The following is a 27,130-nucleotide window of genomic DNA, read 5'->3' as shown; positions in this document are numbered from 1 at the left end:
TAAAGTCTTGGCGAAATATAAGGAACTGGTGTGGAGCTGGGGCAGCACTTATTTGTACTCCACTGTGGCACAACCCAAAGCTCTTGAATTTAAATGACTTGAGTTGCAGCCAGTATTGGAGGACCAAGAACATTCAGTACCTGCATCAAGTGGTCAGTGGTGGACACATTTTGCCCCTTGCGGATTTAAAGCAAGGGGCAAATCTAGGTGAGGTGGCTTGGTATGCATATTTTCAATTAAGGTCAGCACTTTCTAGCACTGCGAATCGCTATCTTCTTATTATAGAAACTCCTGAATTTTTACATGATTTAATTTCTAAGAAAATTGTCACGAGAATTAAAGTATCTCACTGTTATAGACACTTAATGAAAAAGTTTTTTTCTGACGTTCTCTCACCAGGACAGAGAGCCTGGTCATCTTCGCTTTTAGCGACGGGCTCCCCAAACTGGGAGAATATAGGGGAAAGTTTAAAATTGGTTTCGCATAATTTTAATCACATTGTGGTACAATTTAATATTTTGCACAAAATATATGTGACACCTACATGGTTATATAGGAGAGGACTTAGAACCTCCTCTAACTGCCCACGCTGTGGTAAATCCGAGGCAGATCATTTACATCTGTTCTGGGACTGTCCAATGGTGAGCAGGTACTGGAGATCGGTTCAAACCAATCTGGCTCGTAAACTCAACATTGTTGTTCCCTTCACTCCCAGGATATGGGTCCTGGGAGATCTATCGGAGGTTAATCACCAACCTACAAATGGTCGATTGTTGATTAAGGTGATGTTTCTGGCTAGGCTTCTCATTTCTAGAGTATGGTTTTGCTCCTCCGCTCCAGAGTGTAATAATTGGCTGGGTTTGGTTGAGAAGGTGAAAAGCTACGAGAAGATCTTGTATAAACAACGAGGAGCATACTTAAAGTGGGATAAATTGTGGAAAGACTGGGATACGACCAACTAATTTAACTTTTTTTTCTTTTTTTCTTTTAATCGATGAAATTAATCGACAACTAATCGATTATTCAAATAATCGTTAGCTGCAGTCCTAGTTTCAAGATAATGTTCAATTCCAGAACAATCTTATATTAAAACTGTAAAGTGCTGAAAATACGGTGCAGGGGAGTCAGGCCTTGGTGGTGTATACTCATATGACCTGGACTGAAGATTATTATGTTCTGAATTTAAGAAAAAGCAGACTGCTGTATTTAATGTCAGTCTAGTTGTGTATAAGGCTAGAGGTCACATGTACAGTTTTTTCTTACAATCAATTGAAAAGGTCAATTTGTAGCAATAATTCCCTATGTGTAACTGGAAAAAAAAAATAAAGCTATTAAATTCCACTCATTATATGACCTGTTACTCTTCGTTCGATACTGATCAGATCTTTCTTAGTGCTAGTAGCTCACAGGAGCAGAGTTTAGGAGGGGTAGCAGTTCAATCTGCCTGGCATCTAGCCAAAAAGAACATCTGAAAATATAGTAGAATGTTCTAATTAATGATGATTAAAGGGGTTGCCTCACATCAGCATATGGTATTTATCATGTAGAGAAAGTAATAATAAGGCACTTACTAATGTATTGTAATTGTCCATATTGCCTCCTTTGCTGGCTGGATTCATTTTTCCATCATATTATACACTGCTCATATCCAGGTGCTACAACCACCCTGTAATCCTGCAGTAGTGGTTGTGCTTGCACATTACAGGAAAAAGCGCCATTCTCTCTGGTGGCTGAATGCACGGGAGTGTGCATAGGCACACATGTACAGCAGCTCCACCTCATATCTGCACTGCGGTGGTGGCTATAACCCCTATATACCAGCATTGTAAAATGTGATAGAAAAATGAATCAAGCCAGCAAAGAAAGCAATATGGACAATCACAATACATTAGTAAGTGCTTTGTATTGCATGATAAATGCCCTTAATAATATGACTTCTATTCGTTCCGAAGCCTTCCTACGCGCCAACTGAGAATAAGTGGGTGGCATGATCAGAACTGACCATCTCGACTGGCAGATAGTCCTAAAGCTTTTGTGAGGGAAACACAGGGCTTTCTAGGAGGTAAGTAAATGCCACAGCTGGTCAAATGGTCTTGGTCAGATTAACCGCCTCCGGACCGCCTAACGCAGATGTGCGGTCCGGAGGCGGCATCGCTGCGCAGAGTCACGCATATACGCGGCATCTCGCGAGACGCGAGATGACGCGCTATGCCGGCCCGCGCATGCGCAGTTCGGGCCGGCATTTCGTCAGGGACTAAATCGTCATCAGCTTGCCAGCAATGATCGTGGCTGGCAAGCTGATGATTTTTAAAAAAATCCAATCAGAGAGCCAGATAACAGATCATATTTGTAAATATGATCTGTTATATGGCTGCCTGCTCCTCTGCTGGTTCTTTTCGTCGGTTGGATCCAGCAGAGGAGCAGGCTACACAGTGAGTACCCACCAACACTACACATAGGTCCAGATCACCCCCCTGAACCCCAATTAACCCTTTGATCACCCCTTTGATCGCCCCTGTCAATCACTAGTGAAAGGAAAAAAGTGATCAGTGCAAACTGTCACTTTTTTTTTTCACTGGTATTGACCGTTAGGTTTTAGGTATAGTTTAGGCCCCTTGGTTAGGTAGTTTAGGGATCGGTTAGCGCCCAGCCCACTGCACCGCAGTCCGTTATTCGCTGATTAGCGTATCGCTAATCAGCATTTGTACTTTTATAGTATCTGGAAGTGATCAAAACTGATCACAGTCAGATCTATAATAGTATTAGTGTCACCTTAGCTCACCCTCCACCCAAAACGCAGTGTTTGCCCGATCAGGCCTGATCGGTCGCCCACACGTGCGTTCACCCACGCCCGCCCCGCCGCAGTGACAAAAAAAAATTTTTTTTTGATCGCTGCACATTCACTTTACACGCACTGCGGCGATAAAAAAATCTGTTTTGAGATTTTTTTTTTATCAACCGCAGCGGCCTCCGGTACTTCGCTAGCCTCCCCTTTGTAAGACAGGCTTGCTTTTTTTTCTTGGGTAGTCTCAGGGAATACCCCTAAATTTAGTTGCCCACATGTCAAACAGGGGGTATTCTTCTGAAGAGGCCTACAGGCTTCTGACCCACTCGGATGAGGAGTGGGAACCCTCATCTGATGAATCCAGCGGGTCAGAATACGAACCTGTAGAAAGCAGTGGCTCTCTGACCCAAAGTTCGGACGAGGAGGCTGAGGTCCCTGATAGCACCAGGCGTACCCGGCCCCGTGTCGCTAGACCGCAGGTTGCGCAGGATCCGCTTCAAGAGCAGCAGAGTGGGGCTGGTGCTGTCGGATTACGTGGTGAGGCATACACCAGCAGCCCAGCCCTCCCTGGACCTAGTACCAGCACTGCCGTAGAACATGGTGAAGTAGCGAGCACCAGAAGGGCAGTTGAAGCTGGTACGGTGGCACGTGCAGTAGGGACCCCGTCGCAGCCACCGCAAAGACGTGCCCGTAGAGCCCCTAGAATCCCAGAGGTGCTGGCAAACCCTGATTGGCAGTCCCCAACTTCAGCCGCACCTGTAGTTTTCCCTTTCACTGCCCAGTCTGGAGTTCGGGTTGAGACAGCTCAGATCGGTTCGGCCCTGGGATTTTTTGAGCTGTTCTTGACTGCGGAGCTCTTGGACTTAGTCGTGGCAGAAACAAATCGGTATGCCACACAATTTATAACCGCTAACCCGGGAAGCTATTATGCCCAGCCTTTCCGGTGGAAACCAGTCCAAGTTTACGAAATTAAAACTTTTCTGGGCCTCCTCCTCAACATGGGTCTAACTAAAAAGCATGAATTGCGGTCATATTGGTCCACGAACCCGATTCATCACATGCCCATGTTCTCTGCTGCTATGTCCAGGACACGATTTGAGACCATCCTGCGTTTCCAGCACTTTAGTGATAACAGCACCTCCCGTCCCAGAGGCCACCCTGCTTTTGACCGGCTCCACAAAATTCGGCCCCTCATAGACCATTTCAACCTGAAATTTGCAGATTTGTATACCCCTGAGCAAAACATCTGCGTAGACGAGTCCCTGATACATTTTACCGGGCGCCTTGGCTTCAAACAATACATCCCAAGCAAGCGCGCCCGGTATGGGGTCAAATTGTATAAGCTCTGTGAAAGGGCCACAGGCTATACCCACAAATTTCGGATCTATGAGGGAAAAGATCAGACCCTGGAGCCGGTCGGTTGCCCTGACTACCTGGGGAGCAGTGGGAAGACAGTTTGGGACTTGGTGTCACCCTTATTCGGCAAGGGATACCATCATTATGTGGACAATTTTTACACAAGTGTGGACCTATTTAGGCATTTCTTTCTAGAACGGATTGGCGCCTGTGGTGTCGCGCGGGCTTCCCCCAACGGCTCGTTACCACCCGTCTTGCAAGGGGGCAGAGGGCCGCACTGTGTAACGAAGAACTGCTCGCGGTGAAATGGAGAGACAAGCGTGACGTTTACATGCTCTCCTCCATTCACGCAGACACGACAATACAAATTGAGCGAGCAACCAGTGTCATTGAAAAGCCCCTCTCAGTCCACGACTATAACCTTCACATGGGAGGGGTGGACTTCAATGACCAGATGTTGTCTCCGTATTTAGTTTCCCGCAGAACCAGACGCTGGTATAAGAAGGTGTCTGTATATTTAATTCAATTGGCTCTGTATAATAGTTTTGTTCTCTACAGTAAGGCTGGGAGAACTGGATCCTTCCTCAAATTTCAGGAAGAGATCATCGAGAACCTCCTGTACCCAGGAGGTTCCGTGGCCCCATCCACCAGTGTAGTTAGCCGTCTACACGAGCGACATTTCCCCAAAGTCGTTCCTGGTACCTCAACCCAACCGTCACCCCGAAAAAGATGTTGTGTCTGTAGCAGGAGTGGAATAAGGCGTGACACCCACTATTTCTGTCCTGACTGTCCTGACCACCCTGCCCTATGCTTTGGAGAGTGTTTCCGGAAGTACCACTCACAGGTACACTATTAGCATAGGGATCATCTCACCAGGACAGGCACACAGGGCTATTAGGGCCCATTCACTTACACAGCTGCTGCAAACGTCTCCTTTCACATGGGACAAAGTGCATAACGCACTTCGCCACATCTTTGGGCGATTTGCACTTTGCACATTGACCCATGGGGAAGGAGAGGTTTGTTCTATAAAGGTAAAAAAAAAAAAAAAAAAAACACCAGTATGCAAAAAGGTTAATGTTCAGTTAAAAAAGTTAAAGTTTATATGTTCTGTTGCAAAGTTAATAAAATTATTGCGTTGCGGCCTGGTTTTTTCATATTTTTTTTTTTTACCTTCCAGGTGGATCAACCGATCGATTAGCTGCAGCACTGATGTGCATTCTGACAGAAGCATTGCGCTGCTGTCAGATTACACGCAAGTCGGTGTATGCGGCGCTGCAAGACGAGATTTCTACTATGCAGTAACAGATACGTTTGCCAAGGTATACGAGCTGAGGAGGAGGTGGCGTTCCTATGCTTTGGCAAACACTTTGTATGTAAAAAAAAAAAAAATCCCGGCAATGATTTATTCATCCACATCGATTGATGTGAATGGAGAAATCTGGTTTGCCAGGGCATACGAGCTAAGTGGGTATGGATGTTGGGCGGAGCTCCTATGTCCTGGCAGACGCCTTTCCCCTCCTTTTTTTTTTTTGGTAGAGATTTTTTCATCCACATTGATCGATGCGAATGAAGAAATCTGTGCCGTTCATTTTTTTTCTTTCAGCCCAGAGGCTGAACGGAAAAAAAAATCTCATTACCTGTATGCTCAATATAAGGAGAATAGAAGAAACTCCTAATGCTGGCCATACATGTAATGATTGCGGAGACCCTCAAATGCCAGGGCAGTGCAAACACCCCACAACTGACCCCATTTTGGAAAGAAGACACCCCAAGGTATTCGCTGAGGGGCATATTGAGTCCATGAAAGATTTAAATTTTTGTCCTAAGTTAGCGGAAAGTGAGACTTTGTGAGAAAACACAAAAAAAAATCAATTTCCGCTAACTTATGCCCCAAATTTTTTTTTCTAGAAACTCGCCAGGCCCCTCATTGAATACCTTGGGGTGTCTTCTTTCCAAAGTGGGGTCACATGTGGGGTATTTATACTGCCCTGGCTTTTTAGGGGCCCTAAAGCGTGAGAAGAAGTCTGGGATCCAAATGTCTAAAAATGCCCTCCTAAAAGGAATTTGGGCACCTTTGCGCATCTAGGCTGCAAAAAAGTGTGACACATCTGGTATCGCCGTACTCAGGAGAAGTTGGGGAATGTGTTTTGGGGTGTCATTTTACATATACCCATGCTGGGTGAGAGAAATATCTTGGCAAAAGACAACTTTTCCCATTTTTTTACAAAGTTGGCATTTGACCAAGATATTTCTCTCACCCAGCATGGGTATATGTAAAATGACACCCCAAAACACATTGCCCAACTTCTCCTGAGTACGGCGATACCAGATGTGTGACACTTTTTTGCAGCCTAGGTGGGCAAAGGGACCCACATTCCAAAGTGCACCTTTCGGATTTCACCGGTCATTTTTTACACATTTTGATTGCAAACTACTTCTCACACATTTGGGCCCCTAAATTGCCAGGGCAGTATAACTACGCCACAAGTGACCCCATTTTGGAAAGAAGACACCCCAAGGTATTCTGTGAGGGGCATGGCGAGTTCCTAGAATTTTTTATTTTTTGTCGCAAGTTAGTGGAATATGAGACTTTGTAAGAAAAAAAAAAAAAATCATCATCATTTTCCGCTAACTTGTGACAAAAAATAAAAAGTTCTATGAACTCACTATGCCCATCAGCGAATACCTTAGGGTGTCTACTTTCCGAAATGGGGTCATTTGTGGGTTTTTTCTTCTGTCTGGGCATTGTAGAACCTCAGGAATCATGACAGGTGCTCAGAAAGTCAGAGCTGCTTCAAAAAGCGGAAATTCACATTTTTGTACCATAGTTTGTAAACGCTATAACTTTTACCCAAACCATTTTTTTTTTTGGCCCAAACATTTTTTTTTTATCAAAGACATGTAGAACAATAAATTTGGTGAAAAATGTATATATGGATGTCGTTTTTTTTGCAAAATTTTACAGCTGAAAGTGAAAAATGTCATTTTTTTGCAAAAAAATCATTAAATTTTGATTAATAAACAAAAAAAGTAAAAATGTCAGCAGCAATAAAATACCACCAAATGAAAGCTCTATTAGTGAGAAGAAAAGGAGGTAAATATAATTTGGGTGGTAAGTTGCATGACCGAGCGATAAACGGTGAAAGGAGTGTAGTGCCGAAGTGTAAAAAGTGCTCTGGTCATGAAGGGGGTTTCAGCTAGCGGGGCTGAAGTGGTTAAAGCTCTTGTAGAGGGTGAACTATGAGATCCAGCAGCTAAATCTAATAAGAGAAATTCACTAACAAATTCTAATGAAAAAATGGCCAGGAAGTGTTTAATCTTATTTTTCACTTTAAGGTTTTCTGAGAGTCTGACATCAATAGTGTTGAGCGTTTTCAAGTTCGGTGTACAAGGTTCGGGATATCTAAGAATTCCGTTAGGGATTCCGCTACCAAGGACCATAAGTTAAGGTCTGTGGTAGCAGCATCCATAACTGAATTCTTAGACAACTTGAACCCGAACCTTGTATGTCGAACTTGAAAACAGAAGTTTGCTCATCCCTAGTTATCAATATCAGATCAGCAGGGGTTCAACACCTAGGGACCCCCACCAATCAGCTGTCTGGGAAGGCTACGGTGCTCCGATGAGCACTGTAGCATCCTCAAAACTTACCAAGCACAGTGCCAGGAATGAGCTGTGCCTAGGCTACATGATGTCTCTGGCCTAGGAAGAGGCCGCGGCACTCCTCTTCAAACGGCATGGGTCCCTGGAGTCAGGCCCCCACAGATCTGATACTGATGACCCCACTTTACTTATCAACGGATAAAAAAAACTAGGTAACCATCACAGGTTTGTCAAAGGCAGATTAAGACCGCAATACCGAATATAGCATGAGACTAATTTCTTTTCACTTCAGAGATAATTCTCATCTAACGCTGCGGATATCATATACCAATCACTAGACAGAAGGGATTAGAGGTGGAAAAGTCAAGCATTAAGTGCCATCATGTTCTAGAGAAGAGACCAGACATTCTCTTCTGATCAGAGTTCATGCATCAAAGAATGCATTTTAATCTTAGAGCAGAGCCTAGACTTACTTATATCGTCTTTTCATTAAAAACCTTTGAAAGGCTTCAAGACTGTAGAATTAATTCAGAACTGAACAGCCTGATGAATGAAAGACAAAGAAAATCAAGAGCCGAGACTTTGTCTTGCATGTTTAATGTACATACAGTAAATGTACATTTTTCATCCAGTGTGGAAAATAATAAATGAACTGGGCCTGCTAGCCCTTTCCGCTTCCTCGCCACCTTTTCTTGCCACTTAAGGAAAGTGAGCAGAGAAAGGTCAAAGATTTTGCCGAAAACAGATATGCAACAAAATCTGCGACTGTAATACGCTACTATCGTGGTGTATATCAGTTACTAAATGTCCCCCGAACTGTGCAAAGTCATTATGAGTCATAATATTTATATTTGAATAAATCATACATTTTAAACTATTAAATTGGCCAGAAATTAAAACCTGGAACCTGGATTTTGGGTATAGAGCTTAGGACATGGGCTGCTAGATCGCCGCTGGCACATCCGCAATATCCATTCCCCATAGCTCTGTGCTTTTATTGTGTAAAAAAAAACCAAATATATATATATATATATATATATATATATATATATATATATGTAAATGAGGCAAGTAACGTTTCTGGAGCCCAGCCACCCCCATAGTGAAGGAGCCCAGCACCACCCCGCATCCTCCGAATCTCCTCCTTGCTCCCCGACGTCACAAAGCTAGAGCGCCGTAATCTCGCGATGCGCGAGCTAGCACATGCGCAGTGTCGGCATAGTGTTCCTTCCCTGTGCTGGCATCAGCCTCAGGAAACGAACTGCGCATGTGCTAGCTCGCGCATCGCGAGATTACGGCGCTCTAGCTTTGCGACGTCGGCGAGCAAGGAGGAGATTCGGAGGATGCGGGGCAGCGTTGGGCTCCTTCACAGTGGGCGTGGCTGGGCTCAGAGTCAGAGAACACTGGACTCATCTCTGAAGCATGGAAGAGTCAGGACTCATCTAAGGTTAATTTACATATATGGCAGGAACATTTATTTTTTAGGTTTTTCTCTGAACTGATAGTTCGTTCAGAATTGATTTTAATATCATTATTAATGTATTAAAAAGTATTTTTAGAAAAGTGAGTGGATAAATAGGCTTCGAAAGTGATGACAGGTTTCCTTTAACGTTAAGGGAGCAGATTTACTAGTCCTGTCTAAAATCCAGATCATGTAAACTTAGGCAGTCTAAAGATTGGCCAGGTTTATCACAGTGGCTCATGCTGGATGATAAATTTGGTGCAGGGGTAGCCACTTTTGACTAACATGACATTTTCGCAGAATTCAGGCGCAGCCACAACCGTAAACAAGGGCCAATATATAAAATAATATTCTAATTAATGTAACTATTTGTTTCCTCATTCTTTACATTCATAAAGAAGCCAGCAAATCCAGTTCCACCGTCTGTTGAAGATAATAGTTATAATCATTATGATTCAATAGAATGTGAGGAGTTTTCCGAGATTTTGATACTGATGACCTATCCTCAGGATAGGTCATCAGTATCTGATCAGTGGGGGTCCAACAACCGTCCAAATCAGCCGTTTGAGAAGGGGGTCCAAATGAGCCGTTTGAGAAGGCAAGGCACCTGCGCTACTGTGAGTGCCACCGCCTTCTCCCTGCTTACCAAGAACAGCACCCTACATTGTATTGCGGCTGTACTTGGTATCACGCTCAGCCCCATTGAAGTGAACGAGTGTGATACCAAGCACAGCTGCTATACAATGTACAGCCCTGTGCTTGGTGAGCTGAGAGAAGGTTGCGGACTCGTGGCGCTCACAGGAGCGCCGGTGCCTCCTCAAACAGCTGATCTGTGGGGGTCCCGGGTGTCGGAACACTGATCAAATACTGAAGGCCTATCCTGAGGATAGATCAGTTATCAAAATCTCAGAAAAGCCCTTTCACAATATTGTTGGTGAATATTGATTGTGCATAAAAATGATAGAAGAATAGAACTGCTATTATTTCTAGAATTGTTTGTAGTCATCTTCTGACTCATCCCAGTCTACTCAATTAATTGTCCAATCAAGTACATACTTTACTTCTTTTTAGAATGTGATAGTTATAATTGTGGGAACATGAATGTAGAGTTGGCTACTACTTGGTAGCGGAGGAAAACTGAAAAAATGAAAATGAGCCTTAATGGTACACTGACAGGCCCGATAAACATATTTAGTTATTCCTATGCAGTCATAGGTCTATTAAAGTGTATTCCAATCACATAAGAGTACCCCCTGTCCGCATTTTAAATCATGTAAAAACAACTTTATAATCATCTGTCACTCACCTTCCTTTATGCCCAAGGGGCGTTTTTTCACATTTCTTTATGCCCAAGGGGCGTTTTTACTCCTACCTTTGTGCCCAGATGCGCCCCAACTGTCGCTTCCTAGCGCCGCCCAGCTCATTATTATTCACTGCGCTGGGCGGCTTTTACAGTCCCCGATCCTCCCGAGCCAGCGCAGGTGCAGCAGGAGATGCTGGCATTGAATAAGGGACGCAGGCGCACTGCGAGAGAGGGTGCTGGGCAAGTTATCCGTCGCATGCACAGAAGGTCCAAGTGAGTTCAATGCAGCAGGAGACCCTGGCATTGAACTCACTTGTACCTTCTGCGCATGCGCCGGATAACTTGCCCATCACCCTCACTCGCAGTGCGCCTGTGTCCCTTATTCAATGCCAGTGTCTCCTGCTGCGCCTGCTGGGCGGCGCTAGGAAGCGACAGTTGGGGCACGTCTGGGCACAAAGGTAGGAGTAAAACCGCCCCTTGGGCATAAAGAAATGTGAAAAAACGCCCCTTGGGCATAAAGGAAGGTGATTGACAGATGATTATAAAGTTGTTTTTACATGGTTTAAAATGCGGACAGAGGGTACTCTTATGTGATTGGAATACACTGTAATAAACCTATGACTGCATAGGAATAACTAAATATGTTTATCAGGCCTGTCAGTGTCCCTTTAAAAGGGGATTTTCACACATTTCACAGGATAGGTGATAAATGTCTGATCTCTTGAGGCCCCAAGGATGGGACCCCCACTAATCACAAAAATGGAGGTTCTAAACTCCTTATTGCTGTTCACTACATAACGACAATGAGGAGGAGTTTGAATGGACTGGTGGCTGAGCATCCACACTACCAATCCACCCAGTGTCTATGGTACTGATGGAGATAGCCTAGAGCTGTTCTCGGCTGTCTCCGTCAGTTCAGCAGACAATAAATGGAGAAGGAGCAAGCACGCCCAGTCGCCTCTCCATTCAAACTCTAACTCACTGTGGTTAGGAGGAACAGAAGGCTTGGGATACCCAACAACAACTATTCCCAGGGTCACAAAAATAAAACATTTTTTTAAATACAGCAGATCCACCACTTTACAATGTTACGTGTGCTTAGAGAAAATAGATAGAGATAACGTACAGGCAAGTCAGCATAGAAATAGTGTTTTCGATCAAAAAGTGACTTCTTGTTTATGGTGCAGTTGAGGGCAAGGCCGGTCATCACAGCTGCTTCTATGCATCTCCTGTTGATGGTCTACAAGAACAAGAAACATAAATCAGGGAATTAGTGTTGTGGACAAGATTTTAATACCAGGAAGGAGTGAATGAAGCAGTAATATTAAGCTGCTCATAGGAGTCACGTTCTGGAAATGTAAAAGAATTCCTACAGTCTGTGAGTATGGAGCAGTCAGCCAGGAGAACACATTAAAAAGCTACTACGCTTATTATCGACAGGAGACTCAGGCACTCAGTGTAAAGGTGGAATTAGAGTCATTGAACTTTAGAGGAAAACAAAGAATAAAGGGGCTTTTCAGTATTTTACTACTGATGGCCTCTCTGCGGGATAGGCCAGCAATATTTGATTGGTGGGGTGTGAGACCTCATAGCTCCGCCGATCAGTTGTTCTTGAGTAACTCTGGCGTTGGATCTAAACAACTCCATCCACTGTGTAGTGGACGAAGCTGGTTACTACAGCACTGCACCCAGTGGAGTGAAAGGGAGCACTGATGCAGTAACCAGGTGTGACCATTACACAATATACGGAGCTGTGTATTTCCAGTGCCAACTTCAGACACTTCAGCTACTAGAAAGGAGATGCCGAGGGTTGGACCCCTGCTGATAAGATATTGATGGCCTGTCCTTTTTGCTCTTAATATTTCATTTTGGCACTACTATAGCATTAAAAATGAACTACAAAATATTGTGCTTCTATAGCAGTCAACAAAAAAGTCCTTCTATAAAGATAGGTAATTCACTGACAGTTTACTGATGCTGTGGGAAGATATCTTCAATTATAATAGTACAGTCGTGGCCAAAAGTTTTGAGAATTACATATTGGAAATTGGAAAAGTTGCTGCTTAAGTTTTTATAATAGCAATTTGCATACACTCCAGAATGTTATGAAGAGTGATCAAATGAATTGCATAGTCCTTTTTTGCCATGAAAATTAACTTAATCCCCCAAAAAACTTTCCACTGCATTTCATTGCTGTCTAGGGCTGCAACGATTAATCGATGTAATCGATTATAATCGATAACTGGATTCGTTGTCAACGAATCCAGTCATCGAATAATCGCCGATTCGTTGCTATGCGGGCGGGCGGTCACTGCATCTTTATTCTACCTTTTACAATGACGCTCCCGTAACAACTAACAGGCAGAGCGGATGGCGGCGTAACGTCACTTACTCATGTGACACGCCTGCTCCGCCTCCTTCATTCATAAAGTGGGCGGAGCAGGTGCGTCACGTGAGTGAGTGACGTTACGCCGACGTCTGCTCTGCCTGTTAGTTGTTACCGGAGCGTCATTGTAAAAGGTAAAATAAAGATGCAGTGATTAGTCCGACTAAGCAGCGGGGCCGGGGCTGTTATGGGGAGGGGGGAAGATCTGTCTATGGCACTGCTATGGGGAGGGGGGTCTGTGTATGGCACAGTTACGGAGAGGGGGATCTGTGAGTGGCGCTGCTATGGGGAGGGGGATCTGTGCACTGTTATGGGGAAAGGGATCTGTGCACTGTTATGCCCATAACAGTGCACATATCCCCCTCTCCATAACAGTGCACAGATCCCCCTCTCCATAACTGTGCCACCCACAGATCCCCCTCTCCATAACAGCGCCACCCACAGATCCCCCTCTCCATAACAGCGCTATCCACAGATCCCCCTCTCCATAACAGCACCATCCACAGATCCCCCTCTCCATAACAGCGCCACCCACAGATCCCCCTCTCCATAACAGCGCCACCCACAGATCCCCCTCTCCATAACAGCGCCACCCACAGATCCCCCTCTCCATAACAGCGCCACCCACAGATTCCCCTCTCCATAACAGCGCCATCCACAGATCCTCCCCATAACAGCGCCGTCCACAGATCCTCCCCATAACAGCGTCGTCCACAGATCCCCCTCTCCATAACAGCGCCATCCACAGATCCCCCTCTCCATAACAGCGCCATCCACAGATCCCCCTCTCCATAACAGCGCCATCCACAGATCCCCCTCTCCATAACAGCGCCATCCAGATCCCCCTCTCCATAACAGCGCCATCCACAGATCCCCCTCTCCATAACAGCGCCATCCACAGATCCCCCTCTCCATAACAACGCCATCCACAGATCCCCCTCTCCATAACGGCGTCGTCCACAGATCCCCCTCTCCATAACAGCGTCGTCCACAGATACCCCTCTCCATAACAGCGCCATCCACAGATCCTCCCCATAACAGCGCCATCCACAGATCCTCCCCATAACAGCGTCATCCACAGATCCTCCCCATAACAGCGCCATCCACAGATCCTCCCCACAACAGCGCCATCCACAGATCCTCCCCACAACAGCGCCATCCACAGATCCTCCCCATAATAGTGTCGTCCACAATTTGTTTTAATATGGCCTTTGAACATAATTTTTCAAGTAAGATCATATAAACCTCTTTGTTTTGTAATTTTGTCGTTTTCCCCGATTAATCGATTAATCGTAGAAATTAATCGGCAACTAATCGATTATTCAAATAATCGTTAGCTGCAGCCCTATTGCTGTCATTAAAGGACCTGCTGAGATCATTTCAGTAATTGTCTTGTTAACTCAGGTGAGAATATTGACGAGCACAAGGCTGGAGATCATTATGTCAGGCTGATTGGGTTAAAATGGCAGACTTGACCTTTTAAAAGGAGGGTGATGCTTGAAATAATTGTTCTTCCATTGTTAACCATGGTGACCTGCAAAGAAACGCGTGCAGCCATCATTGCGTTGCATAAAAATGACTTCACAGGCAAGGATATTATGGCTACTAGGATTGCACCTCAATCAACAATTTATAGGATCATCAAGAACTTCAAGGAAAGAGGTTCAATTCTTGTTAAGAAGGCTTCAGGGCGTCCAAGAAAGTCCAGCAGGCGCCAGGATCGTCTCCTAAAGAGGATTCAGCTGCAGGATCGGAGTGCCACCAGTGCAGAGCTTGCTCAGGAATGGCAGCAGGCAGGTGTGAGCGCATCTGCACGCACAGTGAGGCGAAGACTTTTGGAAGATGGCCTGGTGTCAAGAAGGGCAGCAAAGAAGCCACTTCTCTCTATAAAAAACATCAGGGACAGATTGATCTTCTGCAGAAAATATGGTAAATGGAATGCTGAGGACTGGGGCAAAGTCATATTCTCCGATAAAGCCCCTTTCCAATTGTTTGGGGCATCAGGAAAAAGGCTTGTCCGGAGAAGAAAAGGTGAGCGCTACCATCAGTCCTGTGTCTTGCCAACAGTAAAGCATCCTGAGACCATTCATGTGTGGGGTTGCTTCTCATCCAAGGGAGTGGGCTCACTCACAATTTTGCCCAAAAACACAGCCATGAATAAAAAATGGTACCAAAACACCCTCCAACAGCAACTTCTTCCAACAATCCAACAACAGTTTGGTGAAGAACAATGCATTTTCCAGCACGATGGAGCACCGTGCCGTAAGGCAAAAGTGATAACTAAGTGGCTCGGGGACCAAAACGTTGACATTTTGGGTCCATGGCCTGGAAACTCCCCAGATCTTAATCCCATTGAGAACTTGTGGTCAATCCTCAAGAGGCGGGTGGACAAACAAAAACCCACTAATTCTGACAAACTCCAAGAAGTTATTATGAAAGAATGGGTTGCTATCAGTCAGGAATTGACCCAGAAGTTGATTGAGAGTATGCCCAGTCGAATTGCAGAGGTCCTTAAAAAAAAGGGCCAACACGGCAAATACTGACTCTTTGCATAAATGTCATGTAATTGTCGATAAAAGCCTTTGAAACGTATGAAGTGCGTGTAATTATATTTCACTACATCACAGAAACAACTGAAACAAAGATCTAAAAGCAGTTTAGCAGCAAACTTTGTGAAAACTAATATTTGTGTCACTCTCAAAACTTTTGGCCACGACTGTAGGTGTAGAATTGGAATAAGAGAATGTCAGCAATATAGTTGTCTCCATAGGCCTAGATAAAGATGCCCACAGAAGAGCATTGCTCTTAGCAGTGCAATATGCTTTAATTAACCCCTTAAGGACACAGGGCGTACAGGTACGCCCTTGTGCCCTGGTACTTAAGGACACAGGGCGTACATGTACGCCCTGTGCATTTTCAATCACCGCCGCGCGGCCGGCGGCGATCGGAACCCCGTGCCTGCTCAAATCATTGAGCAGGCACTTGGGGCAAATGCGTCGGGGGGTCCGTTGACCCCCCCCCCATGTATGCGATCGCAGAAAACCGCAGGTCAATTCAGACCTGCGGTTTTCTGCGTTTCCGGGTTATTCGGGTCTCTGAAGACCCAATAACCCGGAACAGGATGGTGATGGTGGTGTGATTTCACTCCACCAATCACCATCCAGCGATCCTGAGTGGTGATGGTGACATCACCACTCAGGATCGCTTTCTGATTGGTCTGTGGGCGGTCCGGCGGCAGATTCAAAAGAGGCAGGCGCCCCTCTCCTCCTCCTTTTGTGTTCCGGCGCCGGAGGAGAGAGGAGCTGCCTGCACGTGTCTGCCACCGCTGCCTGCACCCCGATCTGTGCCCCCCAGGACCCGATCTCTGCCCCCAGCACCCCTTCAGGTACATAGGGACAGCTAGGGAAAGTTTGGGATAGGCAGGGAAAAAAAAGGGAAAGGTAGTTTTTTTGAACTTTTATTGCATCACCCCAGTTAGGGTGTCTGGGGTCCACAGCACAGCTGTGTGACCCTAGACCCCCCAGGGGTGCTGCCACTTGCCCCCCCCCCCCCCCCACCTTTTTTGGGGTGCTTTTTTTTTTTTTTTTTTTTGAGTTCGCTGACTGTGACCGGCACTTAGCGTCCGGCCACTGTTAGCGCATCGCACACCCCACCGCTGATCAACTTCGGATGGTTGATCAGCAGTTTTGAATTTTTTTTCCTCACTTTTTTTGCCCTTTTTTTAGTTAGTTTTTTTTTATTTTTTTATGTTAGTTTTAGGGTGAGTTCGTGAACACCCGTGCCCCCTCACACACGCACACCAAATAAAGAGTTACACACACGCACATATACACGCAGACACACACTCCCCTATGGCCCGCCGGACGTTCTCGGCCGAGGAGGCATACGCCCAGCTTGCCTCCGAGTCCGAGAGTCCCAGTGAGGATGAGGATGACCCCACATTCCTGTTGTCATCCGCATCCTCCTCATCATCTAGCGATGATGATGAGCCCCCAAGGCGGCGGAGACGCCGCCAGGCGGAGCAAGGGGACCGCCATGTTAGGGACCCTGTGGCCCACACTAGTACGAGCAGCTCTGGGGCTCGTACTGGTTTCCCGGCCCACCAGTTAAATCCACCGGAGCACCCTGCCGGTGAACTTGTCTGGTGTAGCCCAGAGCGATACGAGCCCGTGATTCCTGATTTCGTAGGCCAATCAGGAATCCAGATTTCCACAGTGGGCTACACTGAATATGACTTTTTTTGTCATTTTTTCAGTGACCCACTGGTAAATCTGATGGTGGAGCAGACAAATCTGTACGCCCAACAGTTCGTCGCTCAACACCCGGGCTCCTTTTTGGCCAGGCCCGGTGGCTGGACGCCGGTCAGTGCAGCCGAAATGAGGACATTTTGGGGCCTCGTGCTGCATATGGGCCTGGTCAAGAAACCCAGTGCCAGGCTGTACTGGAGTGGGGACGTCCTATATCAGACCCCACTTTACAGTACGGTTATGACACGCTCCCGGTTTGAGGCCATCCGGAAATGTCTGCATTATTCCGATAATGCAGCATGTCCACCCCGAGGTGATCCTGCCCATGACCGTCTGTACAAGATACGGCCGGTCATCGATCACTTTGGGGCCAAATTCATGGAGGCCTATGTACCTGGAAGGGAGGTCGTGGTTGATGAGTCTCTCATTGCGTTCAAGGGGAGACTCATTTTCCGCCAGTATGTGCCTTCCAAGCGGGCGAGGTATGGCGTGAAGCTATACAAAATTTGTGAGAGTACCTCAGGGTACACTTACAAATTTCGTGTATACGAGGGGCGAGATTCCCGGATTCAACCCCCAGAATGTCCCCCCACTCTGGGTGTTACCGGGAAACTTGTGTGGGACCTTATGCACCCACTGCTGGATAAGGGTTACCACTTGTACGTGGATAACTTTTATACCAGTATCCCCTTGTTCCAGTCCCTTGCCGCCAGATCCACGTCCGCTTGTGGGACCGTGCGGAAAAATCAACGCGGCCTCCCTGCCCACCCCCTCCAGGTACCTATCCCCAGGGGTGAGACCCGTGCCCTTACCACTGGAAACCTGTTGCTGGTCAGGTAATAAGGACAAGAGGGATGTCCTTATGCTGTCCACAATTCATGGTAACGGCATCACCCCTGTCCCTGTGCGAGGTACCGCGGCAACGGTCCTCAAGCCCGATTGTATCGTCGCCTACAATCGGTATATGGGAGGAGTTGATCTCTCGGATCAAGTCCTCAAGCCATATAACGCCATGCGCAAAACCCGGGCATGGTACAAAAAAGTTGCGGTCTACTTGGTACAGGTTGCCATGTACAACTCTTTTGTACTATCCCGAAGCGCTGGCAGCACAGGGACATTCCTCCAGTTCTATGAGGCAGTCCTCAAGGCCCTGATCTTTTCGGACCGGGAAAGAGCAGGCCGGAGTACCTCGGGAACTGTAGGCGCCCGGATCGTCCCTGGCCAACACTTTCCAGGTGTGGTCCCCCATACTGGAAAGAAGGGACGAACCCAAAAAAAGTGCAGAGTGTGTCGCAGGAGGGGGATACGGAAGGACACGACTACTCAGTGCGACACATGCCCCGATCATCCGGGCCTCTGCATTGACGGTTGCTTCAGGGAGTATCACACTTCCATGGAGTACTAAATTTATATCCCAATTTAGCACTGACATCTGATTAAAAAAAATGGTTCTCAGACTTGACACCCAAAAAAACTAAAATAATTTATTAAAAGTAGACATAGGTATTGCCGCGTCGGTAATAATCTCCTCTATAAAAATGCCCCATGACCTAACCCCCCAGATTAACACGGTCCAGAAAAAAAAAAAAGGTGCAAAAAAAGGTTTTTTTTTGTCACCTTACATAATAAAAAGTTTAATAGCAAGCGATCAAAAAGTCATATAGCCCCCAAATTAGTGCCAATAAAACCGTCATCTCATCCCGCAAAAAATGAGCCCCCACATAAGATAATCAGATAAAAAAAAAAAATAGAAAATGACTCTTAGACTTTAGAGATACAAAATTATTTTTTTAGGGTATCAAAAAGGATAATATAGTCTAAAACCTAAATAATTGTAAAAAAAAAAGTTGACTTATTAGGTATCGCCACGTCCGTAAGAATCTCCTCTATAAAAATACCCCATGACCCAACCCCCCAGATTAACACAGTAAAAAAAAAAAAAAAAAAATAGGTGCAAAAAATATTTTTTTTGTCACCTTACATAACAAAAAGTTTAATAGCAAGCGATCAAAAAGTCATATAGCCCCCAAAATAGTGCCAATAAAACCGTCCGCTCATCCCGCAAAAAATGAGCCCCCACATAAGATAATTGGCTAAAAGAAAATAAAAAAAATGACACTTAGACTTTAGAGATACCCAAAAAAAAAGTTGTATCAAAAAAGATAATATATTCAAAAACCTAAATAATTGTAAAAAAAAAGTAGACTTATTAGATATTGCCGCGTCCGTAAGAATCTCCTCTATAACAATATCCCATGACCTAACTACCCAGATTAACACGGTTAAAAAAAAAACCAAAAAAACGGTGCCAAAACCGCTATTTTTGGCACTTTTCCATTTCAGTCCGTTTTTTCCGGTAACAAAACAAGGGTTAACAACCAAACAAAAGTTAAAATTTATTACCCTGATACTGCAGTTTACAGAAACGCCACATTTGTGGTCGTAAACTGCTGTATCCGTAAAAGGGAGGCTGCAAAAGGAAAGGACCGACATGGTTTCTGGAAGGCCGATTTTGATGGCCTTTTTTATTGACACCATATCCCTTTTGAAGCCCCCCTGATGCCCCCCTAGAGTAAAAACTCCCTAAAATTGACCCCATCTAAGAAACTACACCCCTCAAGGTATTCAAAAATGATTATACAAACTTTATTAACCCTTTAGGTGTTCCTCAACAGTTAATGGCAAATGGAGATGAAATATCAGAATTTCAATTTTTGGTAACCTTACCTCACAAAAATGTAATATAGAGCAACCAAAAATTATATTTACCCTAAAAATACTCCCCCAAAAAATGCCACCTTATCCCGTAGTTTCCAAAATGGGGTCACTTTTAGGGAGTTTCTACTCTAGGGGTGCATCAGGGGTCTTCAAATGGGACATGGTGTAAATAAACCAGTCCATAAAAATCAGCCCTCCAAAAACCAAACGGCGCACCTTTCACTCTATGCCCCGCTGTGTGGCCGTACAGTAGTTTACGGCCACATATTGGGTGTTTCTGTAAACGGCAGAGTCAGGGTAATAAAGATACAGTCTTGTTTGGCTGTTAACCCTTGCTTTGTTAGTGGATAAAATGGGTTAAAATAAAAAATTTGACAAAAAAAAGAAATTCGCAAATTTCATCCCCATTTGCCAATAACTCTTGTGCAACACCTAAAGGGTTAACGACGTATGTAAAATCAGTTTTGAATACCTTGAGGGGTGTAGTTTCTTAGATGGGGTCACTTGTAGGGAGTTTCTACTCTAGGGGTGCATCAGGGGTCTTCAAATGGGACATGGTGTAAATAAACCAGTCCATAAAAATCAGCCCTCCAAAAACCAAACGGCGCACCTTTCACTCTATGCCCCGCTGTGTGGCCGTACAGTAGTTTACGGCCACATATTGGGTGTTTCTGTAAACGGCAGAGTCAGGGTAATAAAGATACAGTCTTGTTTGGCTGTTAACCCTTGCTTTGTTAGTGGAAAAAATGGGTTAAAATAAAAAATTTGACAAAAAAAAGAAATTCTCAAATTTCATCCCCATTTGCCAATAACTCTTGTGCAACACCTAAAGGGTTAACAACGTATGTAAAATCAGTTTTGAATACCTTGAGGGGTGTAGTTTCTTAGATGGGGTCATTTTTGGGTGGTTTCTATTATGTAAGCCTCGCAAAGTGACTTCAGACCTGAACTGGTCCCTAAAAATGTCGTTTTTGTAAATTGCTGAAAAATTTCAAGATTTGCTTCTAAACTTCTAAGCCTTATAACATCCCCAAAAAATAAAATATCATTCCCAAAACAATTCAAACATAAAGTAGACATATGGGGAATGTAAAGTCATCACAATTTTTGGGGGTATTACTATGTATTACAGAAGTAGAGAAACAGAAACTTTGAAATTTGCTAATATTTCCAAAAATTTGTTAAATTAGGTATTTTTTGGTGCAAAAAAAAATATTTTTTTGACTTCATTTCACCAGTGTCATGAAGTACAATATGTGACGAAAAAACAATCTCAGAACGGCCTGGATAAGTCAAAGCGTTTTAAAGTTATGAGCACTTAAAGTGACACTGGTCAGATTTGCAAAAAATGGCCTGGTCCTAAGGTGTAAAAAGGCTGTGTCCTTAAAGGGGTTGTCCCACTTTGCTTTTTTAATCTTATCAGCAGTAGATGTCCTGATAACTTCCTGGTTCTCAGGCAGTTGAGTGAAGGCCACGCCTCCTCATGACTCACCCTGCGTGCTCGTTCATGTGTATGAGGTCATCCACATGGAGCCGTATGTGAGGTCCCGCCCCCCCCCCAGTATAATAAACATTGAGTGCGGCCCCCCCCCCCCCCAGTATAATATACATTTAGTGCGCCCCCCCCCCCCCAGTATAATATACATTCAGTGCGGCCGCCCCCCCCCCAGTATAATATACATTCAGTGCGGCCACCCCCCCCCCAGTATAATATACATTCAGTGCGGCCACCCCCCCCCCAGTATAATATACATTCAGTGCGGCCACCCCCCCCCCCAGTATAATATACATTCAGTGCGGCCACCCCCCCCAGTATAATATACATTCAGTGCGGCCACCCCCCCCCAGTATAATATACATTCAGTGCGGACCCCCCCAGTATAATATACATTGGTGGCGCAGTGGGAAGTGCCAATGAGGGTTAAAAAAATAAATAAAAAATTAACTCACCTCCTCCAATTGTTCGCGCAGCTGCCGGTCTCCTGTTCTATCTTTAGGACCTGTGAAAGGACCTTTGGTGACATCACTGTGGTCATCACATGGTACATCATATGATCCATCACCATGGTAATGGACCATGTGATTAGCTCAGTGACGTCACCAAAGGTCCTTTCACAGGTCCTAAAGATAGAACAGGAGACCGGCAGCTGCGCGAACAATTGGAGGAGGTGAGTTAATTTTTTATTTATTTTTTTAACCCTCATTGGCACTTCCCACTGCGCCACCAATGTATATTATACTGGGGGGGTCCGCACTGAATGTATATTATACTGGGGGGGGGGTGGCCGCACTGAATGTATATTATACTGGGGGGGGTGGCCGCACTGAATGTATATTATACTGGGGGGGGGGGGGGTGGCCGCACTGAATGTATATTATACTGGGGGGGGGGGGGGGGTGGCCGCACTGAATGTATATTATACTGGGGGGGGGGGGGGGCGCACTGCGCCACCAATGTTAATACAAATGCAGGAGGTGGGTGCCGGAGTGAAATAGCCGGCACCCGACCTCTATGATAGGGGGCTGCGATCAGCGGCAGTTAACCCCTAAGGTCCCGCTCCCTGTCATAGAGGTCGGGTGCCGGCTATTTGATTCCGGCACCCGCCTGCTGTATTTGCGCATGCGCGGGCGTGCGCGTACTTGTAGGAATGGAGAGGCGGCCCGAGTACTTGTTCAGCCGTTGTGCGCAGGCGCGGCACAGCGATGCGGCCGGACGAAAGAGGCCGTATCCATGGGATACAGAAAACAACAAAGGAATCGCTTTACATGATTTTTTGAATGAAAGGTAGCTTTTGGATAATAACATGGATAGGAAGATATGTTGTGTGGGGGTAAATAGATTAGATAAAACCTATTTTATGAAGTGGGACAACCCCTTTAAGGGGTTAAAGGGCTTCTGTCAGCCCACTAAACCGTTTTTTTTTTTTTTTGTTCATAATAATCCCTACGCTGCGAGCTCCCTATACATAAGCTAAATATTCATTTTGGTTCAGTAGATTTTGTTAAAAAGCTATTTTTATAATATGTAAATTACCTTGCTACCAGCAAGAAGGGCGGCTACTTGCTGGTAGCAGCCGCATCCTCCGCTCCTAATGACTCCCCCTCCGCTGTGTGATTGACAGGGTCAGGGAACAGGATCGTTCTCTGCTGGCCCTGTTTGAATTCAAAATATCGCGCCTGCGCCGTACCTGTCTTTAATCGGCACAGGCGCACTGAGAGGCAGCCGCTCTCTCGGCCGCTCCATCCTCAATGTGCCTGCGCCGGGTGTAGATGTGACGTCATCGGCGCAGGCGCATTGAGGATGGAGCGGCCGAGAGAGCGGCCGCCTCTCAGTGCGCCTGCGCCGATTAAAGACAGGTACGGCGCAGGCGCGATATTTTGAATTCAAACAGGGCCAGCAGAGAACGATCCCGTTCCCTGGCCCTGTCAATCACACAGCGGAGGGGGCGTCAATATGAGAGGAGGATGCGGCTGCTACCAGCAAGTAGCCGCCCTACTTGCTGGTAGCAAGGTAATTTACATATTATAAAAATAGTTTTTTAACAAAATCTACAGAACCAAAATGAATATTTAGCTTATGTATAGGGAGCTCGCAGTGTGGGGATTATTATTAACCCAAAAAAATAAAAATAAACGGTTTAGTGGGCTGACAGAAGCCCTTTAAGTGGATCATCTCCCTTCTCTCTCTGGTCGCAGTGAATGGTCTGTCTGAGAAAAATCAAGAAAGACTGTTTAATGTGCTAAAGGATAAAACAAAAAAAAGTTTAAGACCCAGAACAGGAAGTAGAATAAATAGAGCGTCTTCAAAAAAGCATATCCAGAAATCCATCCACAAATTTTTTGTAAAAAAAATAAATACACAGAATATTCACATATAAGAGTGACCAAAATGGTTGTCTCTTTAAAATTTTGATTCATCGGCTCAATGTTTTCTTCACACAGATTTCATAGAATGACATAACACAGTTTTACCAATGGAGAAACAGAACAATAGGCTAATCAATTTGGTGATTGCAAACCATATACCAGTTTTCGCATGTCCCAGGACGTGGGCGGTTATGTCTTTATGACAGTATTGTTCTTATTCTTTTATTTTATCACCTGCTTGTTCTGAACTATGGAGTTCAGGAGTTTAAAATACAGTTTGTTTCCATCCATGTAATTAAACCACCACACCATTATCATAATGAGAATGCAAGACTACATCTCCTACTTCCTAATACAACCTCTGGACGTTTTAAAGTAAACTGACTTGTTCGTAGCTCAGACATGCACATTTTAAAACTGACCTAAATGATTGCAAACTGTGTGAATGCCACTTGTCCCCTACCATTTGTATTATTTCTTTCCTCTCTAACGTGGGAGCCTGTGCTTACAGCTTATTCAATACCCTGACACCATTCTCCTCTAATGGGCTGCTCCAATGTGAGGAAATAGGTAGCGATGACCGTCTATAACAGTGATGGCGAACCTATGGCACGGGTGCCAGAGGCGGCACTCGGAGCCCTCTCTGTGGGCACCCACGCCCTGGAAATAGTCTATGATGTACCAGTATGCGTTAGAATTTTCCTGCCATTCATCAGCGCAGGGCGCACTATGAACAGCACAGGCAGTACATTGAATGTAGGCAGGCTATAATAGCTAAATGATAAAGTACATGGAAGATATACTACTATACTGGACTGTAGTATTCAGGGTAAATTGCTGTGTTGGCACTTTGCGATAAATATGTGGGTTTTGGGTTACAGTTTGGGCACTCAGTCTGTAAAAGGTTCGCCATCACTGGTCTATAACATACATTTACTGTACCTTGATTGTAGATTTTTACTCTATTTTCTGTACTAGATTATGGGGACATCCATTTTGTTTAAGGTGCCGTTAACAGTATTTAGCAATATACTTTATACCAGCCACATGTACCTGAAGCCTGGAGAGGACTCCTTCACTTCTGTTCTTAACAGGTCACAGAGCATGCCTAGAAGTCATTGTGCAGAGAGAAGGAGGCTGTGATCATCATTATTGGCTGTATTAGACCAGCCGATTCTGTAGGAGATTGTCCGGATGGAAGCTTTCCTTCCGGACAATTGCCTGCTCACTAGCGGAGGAGACCACTGCTATTACATGTAGCAATCTCCTCCACAGCAAGGGGAGGAGCGAACATTAGGAACGATAATTTTTAAGCATGCTGAAAGATTCCGATTGCTCGTTCATCGGGTAATCGGCAGCAGTATTAGACTGGCAAATCATTGCTAACGAGCATTACGGAAAATGTACATTAACTGGTCGGCAATTGGCCAGTCTTATACAGGTTTTATTGTAAATGATGAATCCTGTGATCCTCTGTCTATCTATCTGTACTCATTGTAATCTTACCCGTGATGATGACTGACGGAAAGTGATCTCTACAGAACAGGAACTGTCAGCCTTTTAAAGGGGTTATCCCATGACTAATGTAGAAAATATGAAAATCAGACATCATATAGTACATGACAATCTCTTTGTAGCAAAGCTAGAACCATCCGTGTACCTTACGATATCCCCATTCATTGCTCCGCTCTATATCTAGCCGACGGCTCAAGGGGAGTGTCTTTTCTGCTGCAGCTAAGGGGGTGTGTCCATGCTCTCCCTATTACAGCTCAGGAGGCAGTTGAAGGATAAAACTGAGCATGTGCGGCCTTCTCAGTGAGCAGGACAAAGAAATAAGAAATACCAAACAGCAGGTGGCTCTATACAGATACATTTTATTGAATACCTAAGTGGCTATGCTATTTTTTTAATTACATGTAATTATAAAAGAATTCAGATCCAGGTGCTGGTTTGAAAACTGTAGAATATTCTATGTGGGACAAGGATAAATGAAAGGTGCCTGGCGGCCCACTTCCAGCAAGCTGGGAACTTAACCGCCTCCGGACCGCCTAACGCAGGATCGCGGTCCGGAGGCGGTTGATTCATTCCTCGTAGACGCAGCGGTGCGTCATCTCTCGAGACGCAAGATTACGCACACAGCCGGCCCGCACATGCGCATTGCGGGCCAGCAAAGGTTAGAGGAGTATTTCGTCACCAGCCTGCCAGCCAATGATCATCGCTGGCAGGCTGGTGATATTTAAAAAAAAAAAAAAACTAATCAGAAGCCATTTAACACTTTTTATTTATAAATATAAGGTGTTAAATGGCTTGTGTACTCCTCTGCTGGTCCTTTTCGTCGGTTGGTCCCAGCAGAGGAGCACACATTACTGTAAGTACACACCAAACACTACACTTAGCCCCAGATCACCCCAATTAACCCCTTCATCACCCCTGTCAATCACTAGTGAAAGGGAAAAAAGTGATCGGTGTAAACTGTCACTTTTTTTCACTAGTATTGACGGTTAGGTTTTAGGATAGTTTAGGCCCCTTTGTTAGGTAGTTAGCGTCGGTTAGCGCCCAGCCCACCGCACTGCAGTCACTGATTCGCTGATTAGCGTATCGCTAATCAGCATTGGTACTTTTATAGTATCTGTAAGTGATCAGAACTGATCAGTCAGATCTATAATAGTATTAGTGTCACCTTAGTTCACCCTCCACCCAAAACGCAGTGTTTGCCCGATCAGGCCTGATCGGTCGCCCACATGTGCGTTCAGCCATGCACGCCCCGCCGCAGTGACAAAAACTTTTTTTTATCACTGCACAATCACTTTACAAGCGCTGCGGCGATAAAAAAAAAATCAGTTTTGATATTTTTTATCAATCGCAGCGGCTTCCAGTACTTCGCTAACCTCCCATTTGTAAGACAGGCTTGCTTTTTTTCTTGGGTAGTCTCAGGGAATACCCCCTAAATTTAGTTGACCAAATGGCAAATAAGGGGTATTCTTCAGGCTTCTGACCCAGTCGGTTGAGGAATGGGAACCCTCATCTGATGAATCCAGCGGGTCAGAATACGAACCTGTAGAAAGCAGTGGCAGTCTGACCCAAAGTTCGGACGAGGAGGTTGAGGTCCCTGATACCACCAAGCGTACCCGGCCCCGTGTTGCTAGACCACAGGTTGCGCAGGATCCGCTTCAAGGGCAGCAGAGTGGGGCTGGCGCTGTCGGATTACATGGTGAGGCATACACCAGCAGCGCAGCCCATCCTGGACCTAGTACCAAGCACTGCCGTACAACATGGTGAAGTGGCGAGCACGAGGAGGGCAGTTGAAGCTGGTACGGTGGCACATGCAGTAGTTACCCCATCGCAGGCACCGCACAGACAGGTCCATAGAACCCCTAGAGTCCCTGAGGTGCTGGCAAAC

General features: G+C 45.3%; 1 protein-coding gene across 2 annotated transcripts in view; it reads right to left on the bottom strand.

The window, feature by feature from the left end:
- The window catches only part of GATB (glutamyl-tRNA amidotransferase subunit B), a 187,374-nt gene that overhangs the window by 109,205 nt on the left and 51,039 nt on the right, over window positions 1-27,130 (bottom strand). Inside the window, exon 3 of one of the 2 annotated variants that reach the window (XM_044300354.1) lies at window positions 11,639-11,752. The exons of the other annotated variant lie outside the window; for it this stretch is intronic. Within the exon in view, the coding sequence (XP_044156289.1) occupies window positions 11,639-11,752 (114 nt within the window). The remainder of the gene's footprint in view (window positions 1-11,638; window positions 11,753-27,130) is intronic. 2 annotated transcript variants of the gene reach the window in all.

The sequence above is a fragment of the Bufo gargarizans genome, chromosome 1 (assembly GCF_014858855.1).
Source record: "Bufo gargarizans isolate SCDJY-AF-19 chromosome 1, ASM1485885v1, whole genome shotgun sequence".
Classification (NCBI taxonomy): Eukaryota; Metazoa; Chordata; class Amphibia; order Anura; family Bufonidae; genus Bufo; species Bufo gargarizans.
This window is presented reverse-complemented; position numbering and strand designations above follow the sequence as displayed.